This window comes from Vombatus ursinus, unplaced genomic scaffold, assembly GCF_900497805.2.
Source record: "Vombatus ursinus unplaced genomic scaffold, bare-nosed wombat genome assembly UNPS02014778.1, whole genome shotgun sequence".
Lineage (NCBI taxonomy): Eukaryota > Metazoa > Chordata > Mammalia > Diprotodontia > Vombatidae > Vombatus > Vombatus ursinus.
The window spans coordinates 56,671,578-56,685,560 of NW_020954556.1; the positions used below are offsets into that span (position 1 = coordinate 56,671,578).

Sequence of the window (13,983 nt, forward strand, 5' to 3'; positions counted from 1 at the left end):
TAGCAAATTGTGCCCTCCTGTGGTCAGTTATGCTTCAGCTCTATAACCTTGTGTGTATAATCTTTCTGTTGATGAACTATTTAAGTCATACATATTCTGTTAACACTTGTACGATGAATCATCTTATCACCAAAAACAACTGTGGCAAGATCTCATTGTACTTTAGAACGGTTGAGGATAAAATCCTGCTTTATTCCACCCGGATTTTAAACACAGTATTTTCCTAGGGCAGAGGTTCTTAACCAGAGTTCTGTGACTTTTTTTTTTTTTTTTAAATAATGTGTTGATAACTTTTTCAACATACATATTCACTTCTTTCTCCTGACACCACCACCACCCCAAAGGCAGAGTCTTATCTCCTCACATCTATTCCAGTAGCCTATTTGACCTTTTAGGCCTCTAGTCTCTCCCCACTCCACAGTCCACCTCAACTCAGTTATGAAAGTGGTCTACCATCACTCACATATTGAGTAAATTCCATTGACTCTCTAGTGCCTCCAAGATCAAATATTAAATCCTCTGTTTGGCTTTTAAATTCCTTCATAATCTGGTCCCTTCCTACCTTTCCCTTTTCTACATACTCTGTGATCCAGTAACTCTGCCTTCCTTGCTTTTCCTCACATCAGGCACTCCATCTTCTGAGGGAATTTTCACTGGTTGTCCTCAGGGCCTGGAATCCTTTCTTTTCATCATCACCTCTACCTTCTGGCTTCTCTAGTTTCCTTCATGTCTCAGCTAAAATTCCACCTTCTGCAAGAAGCCTTTTCTGGTCCCCTTCAGTACTGGTGTCTTTCCTCTGCTGCTTATCTCTAATTTATCCTCTCGGTATCTTGTTTATATATAGTTGTTTACATGTTGTATCTCCCATTAGACTGTGAGCTCTTGAAAACATCGACAGGTTTTTTTGCCTTTTGGTGTTCCCAGGTTTAGCACAGTGCCTGGCACATAATGGGGGTTTAATAAATCCTTATACTGTCTTCTGAGGATACCTTTCTAGGTAGTTGCCAGATTACATATATTTAAAAACATGTAAGGCACCTGTTCTGATTTTATATTCATACAGAAGCTAGCCACTTACATTCTAGGATTCTTTTTCTTTAAAAAAAAAAATGATTATTTTTGTTTTTATGTCATACTTATCTTCAGATATAGCTCTTTCACCCTACCCTACCTGGTGAACCTTCCTTTGATAACAAAGATTAAGAGGGGGAAAAAGCAGTTGAACCAAACAAACTAAAATATTGACCACATGCATATTCCATACGCACAGCATACCTCTGCATTGAAGGGAGTCATTATAATTACACAGCATTCAGTTTCTTTTTATTGTAGTTGTACTTTCTCTTCACCTTGTTATGCTTGTTATTTTCCTGGTTCTGCTTACTTCAGTTTGTGTCTGTTCATGTTAGTCTTGTCATCTGTGTAGTTTTCATATTTATCTCCTTGTACACTAATATTAGATCATGCATCACAATTTTTTAAGGCTAATTTTAATTTTGGTCTTTTATATTATGCTTACTGTATATGTGTCAATTTGTCTTCCCAGGTTTTTCTGAATTCTTCATATTTATTATTTCTCACAGTAAAGTAACATTTTGTTATATTCATGTGCCATAATTTGTTTAACTATTCCCCCATTAATATAAATGCCTACTTTGTTTTTAATTCTTTTGTTGTTGTTGTTATTCCCAAAAGCACTATACTTTCATACATATATGGGACCTTTCTCTCTTTGACATAGGATTCTTTTTTTAGTGTCTACTCATTTAGTTGAAACATATCCAAACTGGCCTTACTATGATTCTAAGGGATCTGATTTAAACCATGAATAAATTAAATTAGCAAAGAATTTCACAATTTTACTATTGCATTTTAAAAGGTAAACTATCATACTGTGACTTAAAGAATCAAATGTTAACCAAATAAAACTTTAAAACTTTCAATGAATGACCTTTAAATAAAATTTTAAAACTTTTTTTTCTTCTTTCTTAGGCTCGAAATGTTAACACTGGTGAACTGGCAGCAATTAAAGTAATAAAATTGGAACCAGGTAAAGCTTTCTATATTTTGAAATTTGGCATTTTTCTGGAGATTGTTGACTATAGATTATCTTTGTGAAATTTCTGTACCTGCCAACATTTACATTTCCTTCCACTTCAGCTAGATTTATATGAAACCATTGTCATAAACTGCATGAAAGAGAGTTGGCATGCAACATATTTAGGAAATTCTTGGGGTGGGGGTGGGGAGGGACAGATAGTACCCTTTGGGAATGGGTTTTTAATTAAGAAGACGTGAAAATAGAAAATGGAGAATTGTGAGTTTTCCAAAGGCCTGGCCGTGGTCACATATCCAGGTGCATTCAGGTAACTAGTTTCCCTCAGAGAGTTTAAAAGCTGAGAAAATTAAAAGTTTGATAGAATATACTGAAGATTAAGAAGCTGGAATATATAGAAAGACAACACTTTTCAGGTTCTCCACCTCTGTATCTATATACTACTTGGAGGTTAGGGCTTTTTATTATAGAAGTATATTAATATTCCTCCAGCTTAAGGTCCATTTCCTTTTACTGAACTAGCTTTTCCTGTAGATAAAGGTCCTAAAGATTATCTTCCTAGGTATGAAGGCCACAGCTTGTGGGATGATGTTGGTCAGAGATTAGTACTAGTTCTGGGCTAAGTACATTGTGTCCTGGCTCCCATGTCCTCTCCTTAGACCTGTATCTCTTCCTGTTTTTAGTTACTTTATTTGTGCATGCTATATTCTCATACACAAGCAACGATAGTGTGGACATTGTGAAACTCATAGCAAAGATTAGTGGCTCACAGAAGGATAAATATGGAGTGAGGCAAGTGAACATCTGGTTTGAGAGGCAAAAGAGCCATTGATCCATTGCCCTTTTCCCCAGTTTTTTCAAAGGTCTGTTAGTGTGAATATTGCAAGTAGATACACAGGCTGGCTTATTTCTAAGGGCTTTGCCGGAATTTGATAGCATTCAGATCCCTGTTTGAATGTCACTGTGGTTGCTTGAAAGGTATATGCTATGAATCACTGTGCTAGTTATTAATGACAGTCACTCTGATAAATAGGGGAAAGTATCACCTTGGGCAGGTTACTTAAAATCTCTTGCCCTCACTTTAATCATATGTAAAATGAAGGAGGTTGGACTAGATCTTCTAACTCTCTGATAAGGATATGTGAAATAGGTGAATTGAATTGTTATAAAGCATTTTGTAGTGGGAAGTAAGACAGCCCAGTCTCTCCTGATGCTAGAGGTTATCATGCAGAAGATCCATTTCAGGGTTTATTTCTGGCCATCCATTGGATTAGGTATGATGTGAGGTGTAAAGGTTGACTCTTTATCTGAACAGATGTGAATAGAGCAGTCTAAAATATGAGGTGGTGTGGCCCCCAATCAGAGGTGATGTGTGATAGATAGGTGTGGAGGCCAACCATTTCTTTCAGGAGTGGATGGACATATCAGCTAGGGTACAGTTTTGGCACTTAGGAGGGAAGGAGCCATCTTGGTTGGGACGATTACCATTACATAAATGTTGTTGAACTCTTGGGATGGGGCAAATAAGTGATGAAATATAATTTTACTACTAACTACAGTTAGGATTAAGTGGAGGTTTCTAAAGGTTACAGAAAATTTTTAGGCTAGCATACTGGATGTGTGGCCTTGGCACACATTTCGTATAACTAGACTTTTCAGCTAATGTTATCTCAGTTCAAACCACTAGAAATTATGGGCAACTTTGTCTAAGCACTTGAATAGACTCATGGCAAAGACAGCATTACCTATAGAGCTTTGTTAGAAGTAGTATACAGGAAAGAGCAGCTAGGTGGCGTAGTGGATAGAGCACTAGCCCTGGAGTCCGGAGGACCTAAGGTCAAATCTGGCCTCAGACACATAATACTTCCCAGCTGTGTGACTCTGGGCAAGTCACTTAACCCCAAATGCCTCACTTAAAAAAAAAAGTAGTAGTATACAGGAGAGTTATCATCAAGATAGTGGAGTGAAAGGAAGCAGAAAATCCCAGCTCTCTCATAGCTGTTCCTTCGAAGATAAGAAACAGAACACCAAATTGAGAAATGATTAAGAAATCCAAGAAGAAACTTCAGTAGATATGTGTTGCCAGTCTAGGTCTGTACAAAGAGATAACCAGAAGCCAGTGGGCATGAGGGTAGGGGTCCAACCGGAAAACCCTGACCTAGGAGTGCAGCACGTGGAAGTGTTCTAGCAAAGACCAGTCAGTCAATCAACATTTATTAAGTGCCTGCTATGTACCAGGCACTGTACTAAGTGCTGGGAATACAAAAAGAGGCAAAAGAAATGATGTATTTTTCTTGCCATTTAAGTTTATAGACTCTCTGAAGAGTCTATCTGTGAGTCTTAGGTTAAGAGCCCCTCTTCTAAGGGGAAAGAGTAACTAAGAGAATAAACAAGTGAGAAGAGGATGTACAAAAATTACCTCAAATAACAGACTCCTTGAAAGTTAGATTGAACCAGATAGAAATCAATGTAATGAAAGTGGCATTTGTTGGTGGGAACTGTGGGAATACTGGCTCACTGTTGGTGGAGCTGTGAATTGGCCAATCAATTATCAAAAGTAATTTTGAATCACATACAAAATTCACTAAATTTTTTATACCTTTTGACCCAGCAATGCTACTACTAGGAAGATTATTACTCCAAAGAAATTAAAGAGAGATTAAAGAAAGAAGGAAACAACTCATATGTACAAAAATATAGTAGCACTTTTTGCTGTAGGAGAGAACTAGGGAACAGGTGAAAAAATAAAATATAACATTATTGTGCCATAAGAAATTATGAAAGGGATGGTTTTAGAAAAACTTGGCTAGCTCTTTATCAATTTGGAAAGACTTAACCATTCCGATGAAGGCAGTGGCCAAACACAACTTCAGAGAAGTGATGTGGAAGCATGTTACTCCTCTCCTGACATCGGGATGAGAGATTCAAGATATAGAATGAGACATAACCATTTTTTACGTGGCAGGTGTGTGGATTTGTTTTGATTGACTCTGCTTATTTCTTACAAGGATTGTGATTTTTGTTTTGATGGGATTGCCAAGAAAAGATGTTCATTGCTATTTTTCCTTAAGTATTTTCCTTAAGTTTTTTTGGTGGATGTGAAGCAAAGCAGATCTTTCTTTAAGATGATATAGTTTTTCATTTTCTTCACTAGCAGCTAGTAACACAGTGCAGTGTCTGGCACATAGGGGCTCTATAAAGGGGTGGTGGTAGTAGGAGGAGGAGGAGGAGGAGGAGGAGGAGGAGGTAGCGGTGGTGGTGGTGGTGGTGGTGTCATAGCTTGGATTCCATTTTTCCCTTGTTTTTTTTTTCTAAAGGTTGTGTGTTTGGTTGAATGTGTAGTGCATACATTCTGTTAGATTGAATGGTTCTCTAATTTTTGGCTTCAGAACTCTCCTATAATCTTTAGATTCTCACACAAATTTAAAGATATTCAGGAATCTATTTTCAGCATATCTATTGCAGAAAAGATCCTAAAAGATTGGAAAAAATGACAGATGGTATTATTATTTTTTTAAAAAGGGGGGGTTACCAAGAAAACATTAATTATCAATCTATATATCTGTTTGACCATCTCATTAAGTATTTGAGAATTGTTTATGAACATTTGCTGAGCTTTTGTTTTTTTTAGTCGTGTCCAAGTCTTTGTGTCCCCTTTTGGGGTTTTCTTGGCAAAGACACATCTCCACTCCAGTGGAGGCAAACAGGGTTAAGTCACACAGTAATAAGTATCTGAGGCTAAATGATTTTGCACTGATTACTTTGAGCAACAGTGTACCATAGGGCCACCTCAATGAGATTCATAGTAACACAAAATGATTAGCCTAGAATTCATGAAGGAAAAACCAAATGACTAAAAAATTCAGATTGCCCAGATTATGAGAGACACTTGAATGGAGAGCCTGTTGAATTAGTGCATCAGTATATATTTTGGTACTTGAGGACAGAATGAACTGGATTGCATTAGGGGAATCACATAGCACTTTCAATGATCCTAATCTCTTTACCTTAAACCCTAACCTTTCACTATCAATATCCTCCTCATAATGCTGGGTGGCTCTGAATCCTTGAACCCCACAATTGCTGAATAATCCAAATTGCTGGTTATCCAAAGCACAATGGAAAGACAACACAAAGGGTGTAATTAGGCTGTGATATGTTGCTTATTTTAACTTGGGTTTATAAGAAAACATCAAAATATTTATGACCAGAAGAGGAGGTAGGTGAGTCATATACATGAGCAAAGGATGACATATAATGATCTGATTGTTTTAGGGACAGGGGATAGGGACTGGGCCTGTGGATTCATTTGCATAGAATACTCTCTTTCCAATGCAGGTTGGCACCTTCTCTGCAGCTGACCCTTTTAGTGGCTTATAGCATTGAAAGGGGTTGAGTGATCTACCCAGAGTTACACAGTCACTATGTGTCAGCCCCAGATTTGAGCATATTATGTCTCTGCTACACTACTCTGTCATTCTTCTAATGAAATTAAAAGACTTAGAAAAAACTTCTAATATGTTGGGTAGACCTTCTGAACAGTTGATGGAAGGATGTGGATGAGCCAGTCTCACCTATTGCTGTAACAAATATGTGTGGTGACACTTTTTTCATTCCTCATTAGACAATACTGGTGTTAAAACCACCATCATCCTAGGTATTAATAATGCATTTTTAGGTTACACATTCTCACTGATCCTCCTTATGAACTGGTACACATTTCTGTATTTATGTATTTATACACATTTTATGGTTAGCTCTGGGATTAATAGTAGCTATGAAATAGATTAAACATAACTAGCGTATATAAAGACTATAAATTCTTAACTTTGATGCCCTTAACAATTTTCTCTAACAAAGTTAAACCCATCACAGAAAACATGGTATATTTAATATCTCATTTTCCCATAGTTAGTGCTCAGGATTTACTTCCTTCCAGGTTAGTCATTTTTTGAACTCTTGGCCATATAGCTGGTAGTTTTGTCAATTCTTTTCTTTAAATTGTATGTATTATTCCCTAGATTAATAACTCTACTTGACTAAACTTTTCCTAGACTAAACTTCATTCCTCATGGAATTTCTGATTTCCTTTTTTTCTCTAGCTATAGATACAGTAAATTCCACATCTGTGCCAGTGCCCATTCTCTTGGCTTTTACAATCATAATTTGGTCATATAAACGATTTATTGGCTACATAGATTTTAGTTTTGATACTACTGATGAACGGATACTAATCAACTACTACTAATCAGCAGATTATTGGTAAACTTAAGAGACTAATAATACCTGTCTCAGGGGCTTAGTATTTGTTGAATTGAGTTGAAAGTTGCCTATATGATAAGAATAGTAGAACAAATTAATTGTGACATCAGGAGTCTTCTTAAAAATTTTTGGCTTTTGAACATCATGTATTAAAGGATAGCTTTCAGTCAGCCAGACTCTCATGAGTGATCCAATCATATATTTTTATTAACATTTTAAATGTTAGAATTTTTTTCGTCTTGGTATAGAAAAACAAACTGCGTAAAGGTCAGAAAGCCATTCCTCTACTCCCCCATCCCCACTTTATTTTTATGAAATAGCTGTCATTTTATCATGAAAGTTAAATGGAAGATAGAAAAAATGAAATTAGATATTATGGGAGGGGAAAATTGGGTGATTTTTACTTATTAAGAGGAAATTAGATTGCTCTTTTAAAATTCCTAGATTTGAATTCTTAGATGCTGCATTACCCTCTATTCTCTCAGTGTTTTCTGTGAGTAATAACTGTTTGGAAATTCACTTTTTAAGCTGTCTAGACCCTTTTTTTTAAAAAGTTTATCCCTTAATACAAGACCAATATTATTGCTTCTTAAGTAATAGGATAAACTTGTTATTAGATGATGATTTTTCTATTTAGTATATAAATATTTATTTCATGGTATGTCATGGATTATAGAACTAATCATCTAATGGCTAACCTACAAATATGTATCTCTTTTTTACGTAGGTTTGTCCTTGGAGAGCAGGCAAGGCAGGGACTCTTATTTAAAATCATATTGATTTCTTGACATGCATCATAGAGATAGTTTTCTTCAGCACTCTTATGATTAGCAACCTCAAGCTAAGCAAAAATGGGATAACTTGTTCATTTTGTGTATTTGCCACAATCAGATCAAATTGCAGAGAGATTCCTTATAGATGGTGAGGTCCTCTGCTGATTGAGAAATCATGAGATAACATGAGAAATCTACAGAATCTCCTCAGTGAGAGCCATAGCTCCTTAATAAAGGTTGACCTAACAATCCACACCAGAAAAACAAAATAGATAAGAGAATACCTGTTGGCAAACTCGCTAGACAATCCCTTGAGTTAATCCCTTATTAATCATATCTTGGATAGGCAGTTAGACAGTGATCTAGTTTTGAAATTGAATAGGAGAATGAGATTGGTTTGAATTTCATTTATGAAATTGTATTTCTTTCAACTGCCCTAAATGACTTCCTGATAGAAAAAAGTCTTATTTTTAATACAAGTGTTTTTTTTTTCATTTATACTATATGGTTACAAGTCACCAAACAGCACAATCTTCAGTAGCTGGGTCTATGTTGATTGAGGCCTGCTCTTCACTATCACCTTTCCTGTTTCTTTACATTTTCCTTTCATCTTCGTTTCTTTTTGAACTTTAGAAAGAAATAACTTAATGAACCCTCTGTTGTTTTTTTTAACCCAATAGGTGTCTTTCTAGTTTTTTAATCTTTTTTTTTGTTGTTTAATAGTCTCTAGAGTCTCTAGATATTTTGCTATTTTTTGTTTTGGTGTAGTTGTAGTTATTTGCTTTTCTTCTATTTCCGTTTGTGGTATTTGTAAGTCAAAAAATCTGCTCACAAATAATTAATTTTTTTTTTTCTTACAAGAATACTTTAAGTGCCTCTCTTATTGAAGGCCTATCTTTTTTCATTGATGCTTAGACTCATATTTGCAGGGTGTACATCATTATGGGTTGCATCTTTAGCACCTTTGTTTTTCAGTATACATTATTCTCTTCTGTGATTTCTAGTAGGTACTAGTTTTGGGGTTATTCAAATTTGCTTTTCTTTATATTTTAAGGTCTTTCTCCTGGATACTTCAAAATTTGTTGTTTGTAATTGGAATTTTGAAATCTAAATACTATGTGCCTTGGAGTTTGAAGCAATTAAGTAGGTTTTGTTTTATTTGCTGGAAATGCTTTGTGTATTCTTTTGATTGTTGAAGGGAATGAGTATTAATATAGTGCCTACTCTGTGCTAGACAGAGTGTTAAGTGCATTACAAATATTTCATTTGATACTCAAAACAACCCTGCAAGATAGATGCTGTTATTTTCTTTTTTGCAGATGAAGAAACTGAGGCAGAAGTTCAATGACTTGCCCAGGAATCACACAACTATTATTAAGTGTCTGAGTGCAAATTTGAACTCCCCAAATCCACATTCAGCATTCTATTCATCATACTGTCTAGCTGTCTGATTGGTGCTTCATTGTCTATATTCACAAGTTTAGGCAGTTTTCTTCTATTTAGTCTTTCATTGTTGTATTCAAGTTTTTTGACTAACTCCTCTGGGAGGCTTGCAGTCTGTAAGTTAACTTTGAGAGCTGTGTGTTTTGCTTGTATAGAAATCATGTTCTTTAAACATTTTTGCTTTTCCTTTCTCTTCTTCAAGATTGTCCTTCACTTCAGCATATATGTATTTCCAATCTGCTATCCTCTCTTTTGCTTCTATTTGCCACTGAGGATTCAGGTTTTTCTATTCTGCTAATTATTTCTACTGTGCTGTCCATAAATTATGCAATTTGTTCTCATCAAAATTCTTCTCTGAAGGTTATATAATATGTCTCTTTGAACCATTCTGGAACATCCTGCTTTGGTTTCATGCTATCTTGGGAATCCACGGGGTTCTGAGTTTCATCATTTTGGTTTCCTTTGACTTGCAATATTTACTTAAAGATATTTGCAGGCATTTAAAGTCTTGTTACTCATCTTTCCATGTGATTTTTATACATTTTCTGTTGATTTTATCTACTTGTGCTCTAGATTTTTGACTAAATTTTCTTCTGCTTGAGTTCATGGGTGATTTTTAGATTTTTTTTTTCAATCAATCAATAAACATTTAGTAAGCACATACCATGTAACAGTCTTATTTTGCTAAGCACTAGGGATACAAAGAGCTGTAGAAGACAGCCCCTGCTCTCCTGGAGCTCACAGTCTAATAGGAGAGACTACATTCACATAAACAAGCAAAAAAAAATACAGACAAGTTATATTCAGGAAAAACAGGAAATAGCAGAGGGAGATGAGGAGGGAGAGCATTTTGGGCATAGAGGCCAGCCAGAAAAAATGGCTGTAGGTGAGAGATGGATCATCTTGTCTTACGCAAGGAGGCCAGTGTCACTGGATCGAAGAGTACGTGCCAGGGAGTAAGGTATAAGAAGACTGGAAAGATAAAGGGGGATAGATTATGAAGGACTTTGAATACCAAGCAGAAGATTTTGTACTTGATCTTGGGGGTCAAAGGAAGCCACTGGAATTTATTGAGTTATAGGGGTGACATGGTTAGACCTTCACTTTAGGAAACTCACTCTAGTGGCTGAATGGAGAATGGATTGGAGTGGGAAGAGACTTGAGGCCCGCAGACCCCCTGGCAGGCTGTTGCAATAATCCAGTTGAGGGCTTTGTAGTGTGTGAGAGTACTGAGTGAGAGCAGTGGTAGTGTAAGAGGAGAGAAGGGGGCATATTGGAGAGATGTTTTAAAAGTGAAATCAGAAACAGATTGGATATGAGAGTGAGTGATAGTAAGAAGTTGAGGATGACTCCTTGGTTGTGAGCCTAAGAGACTGGGAGAATAGTGTTACCCTCCACAGTACTAGGGAAGGCAGTAGGGAAGGAGAGTTTAGGAGGAAAGATAAAATGAGTTCTGTTTTGGACATGTCTACTAGACATTCATCCAACTCAAGATGTCTGAAGGGCAGTTGGTGATATGAGATCGGTTGTCAGCAGAGAGGTTAGGATAGAATAGATAGATATGAGAATCATCACGTTAGAGATGGTAATCAAATACTTGGGAGCTAATGAAATCACCAAGTGAAATAAATGAGGGAGTGGAGATGAGAACCCTGGACAGAATTCTGAGGGACATCTACAGTTAGAGGTTGTAATCTGGAAGGCGCTCCAGCAAAAGAGACTCGGGAGAGATCATTTAGGTAGAAAGAAAACTAGGAGAAAGTGGTGTCCCAACAACCTAGGGAGAAGAGAGTATAAAGGAGAAAAAGGTGAGCAGCAGGGTCAAAGGTTGCAGAGAGATCAAGGAGAATGAAAACTGAGAAAAAGCCATTGGGTTTGGCAGCTAAGATATCACTGGACACTTTGGAGAGTATTTTTGGTAGAATGTAAAAGTCGGAAACCAAATTGTATGGGGTTAGGTAAAGGGAAGAGAAGAGGAGAGGAAAGAAGGAGAGTGGCCAGGATTGAACTGGACAGACAAGACGAGATGGACGGAAGGGATGGGACGGGGAGTGGAGTTCAGGGAAGGGGAAGAGAGTAGAAGAAGAAGAAAGATAGTGGAGGCACCTGTTATAGACAGCCTTTTCAAGGCTAACCTCTCTGTTGACAACCGATCTCATATCACCAACTGCCCTTCAGACATCTTGAGTTGGATGAATGTCTAGTAGATATGTCCAAAACAGAACTCATCAGGGCAATCGAATATAAGGCGATAGCAGGGATGAAAGGATCAATTGAGGTTTTTTTCAAGGTGGGAGAATATATGGGTATGTTTGTAGGCAGTGGGGAATGAACCAGCAGACAGGAGGAGATTGAAATTAATGCTTACTGATTCCTTCCCCTTTGATGGTGTATTTATTTCCAGAGCTGGACCTCAGAATTCTCAGCTTCCACCATCACTGGAGAATTCACTTTTCACTACTCTAACCCTGACCCAAGTAACTTCTGGGGGACAGAACTGGCTTTAACCAGATTCCTTTTGTTCAGGCCTAGATGTATCCTCATCCTCTAACTCCCGGCCTAAGTATCTACAGACTTTTCAGTCTAGTAGGTGTTCTGGGGAGAATTTGGGGGAATAATAAAATTATAAAATAGATCACAATTTAAAATTTGTTTATACTATCCTTACTGTAACTTGAAAACTGATTTTTTCCCCTACTTATTAGTGAATAATCACCCTCTAAGTAGGTTTTCTGATATCATGTTCCTCTCAAACTATCAGGTAAAAAAAATGCATTATCTGTCAGTTCCAAAATTTAAGTCCTACATCATCTGAAAACTTTGCTGCTGCCTAGGATAAAATAGAGCTTTGGAAGACATTTTTTAAAAAAACATAAACAAGTCATTTTACTCTCATCAACTTATGGCATTATTAAATCTCTTCTTTACTTTTATAAATGATTTTATATTCTAAATTTGTAAGGGCAGCTAGGTGCTATAGTGAGTGGGTAGATGACCAGGCTTAAGAGTCAGGAAGACCAGAGTTCAAATCCAGCCTCAGACACTTCCTAGCTTGTAACTCCAGACAAGTTACTTAGCTTTTATTTGCCTCAGTTTCCTCATCTGTAAAATGGGGGTAGTAATGGTACCTACTTTGCAGAGTCATGAGGGTCAAATGAGATGATAGTTGTAAAGTGCTTAACACAGTGCCTGACATATATAGTAAGTTGTATGAATGTTGTTATTGTTATTATTGCACTTGGTTGCCTCACCTTTCAACTTGGCAAGGAAGGTCAAGTATTTTTGACAGAAGATGTTTCTAGACCCTTGATCTCTTCATTGTGATAATCGATTTATAACAGTTAAACTTCTTTAGGAAAGATTTAAGATTCTAATTTAGTATATTCCTTTTTCTCATTTCCCATTTTTTGGGGGCATTAAGCTAATTACATAGATCAAATTGGAGTTGCTTTAGTTGAATATTGTTATCCTGTCATAGTCTTCTAATTTGATATTGATTTTTATTTGCTCTAAAACTTTAGTTGTCTCACCTTACAAAGATGATTTCCATATCAGTAAGCAGTTGTTTCTGTTTAAAGAAAAAAGTCAACAAATTTCATTATTTTTATTAAGTGCATACTATGCACAATGATTCCTAATTTTCTTAATGAAAAAAGTCATTGTATGCATATTGGTTTACAACAGGTTTTTGTATAGTCTACAAGTCTTTGATCTTTCTAGTTTCTTGACGCTGAACAATGCGTTTACCGTGTTTCCACCTTTCTCTTCTATTGTCTCCTTTGTATTGAATTCACTGAGTGTTAAAGTATTTATTGATTTGATATGGAAAGCCGTAGGCAACTCTCTAATACTATATATTGCATAGCTATAGGGAGTTAAGTCGCCCAGATTTCCCTAATCAGTGAAATCACAGACTTGTGATTTGTGACATTGGTCACAAACCTGACCAATAGAGTCATGGTTACTAGCTCTGTATAGTCAGTTGTTCACCCAAAATAGTTGTGTCTTTATCAGTTTTCAAGTAGATGGTACAATGAATAAATTGTTAAACTTGATGTCAGGAAGATCTGAGTTTGAATTCTGCTTCAGATTCTTATTAGCCACAAGTCCCTTTACTTCTCAGCCTCATTTTCCTCATCTCTTTTTTGTTGTTCATTTTTCAGTCACGTCTGACTCTTTGTGACTCCTTGTGAGTCACGATGAAAACCTCGTTTGAGGTTTTCTTGTCAAAGATACTGAAGTGGTTTGCTGTTTCCTTCTCCAGCTCATTTTATAGATGAGGAAGCTGAGGCAGGCAGAGTTAAATAGACTTGCCAGGGTCACACAGCTAGTAAGTGTCTGAAGCTGAATTTGAACTCAGGTCTTCCTGACTCCAAGCCCAGCTCTCTATCCACTGTACCATCTAGTTGCCTTCCTCATCTCTAAGAGGGAAATAATAATGGCTCCACT

At 36.6% G+C, this 13,983-nt stretch overlaps 1 protein-coding gene across 2 annotated transcripts in view; it reads left to right on the forward strand.

The window, feature by feature from the left end:
• MAP4K3 (mitogen-activated protein kinase kinase kinase kinase 3) overlaps positions 1–13,983 on the forward strand; it is a 189,122-nt gene that overhangs the window by 44,871 nt on the left and 130,268 nt on the right. For both annotated transcript variants that reach the window (XM_027865167.1, XM_027865168.1), the window contains exon 2: positions 1,993–2,050. In XM_027865167.1, coding sequence (XP_027720968.1) covers positions 1,993–2,050 — 58 coding nt within the window. The remainder of the gene's footprint in view (positions 1–1,992; positions 2,051–13,983) is intronic.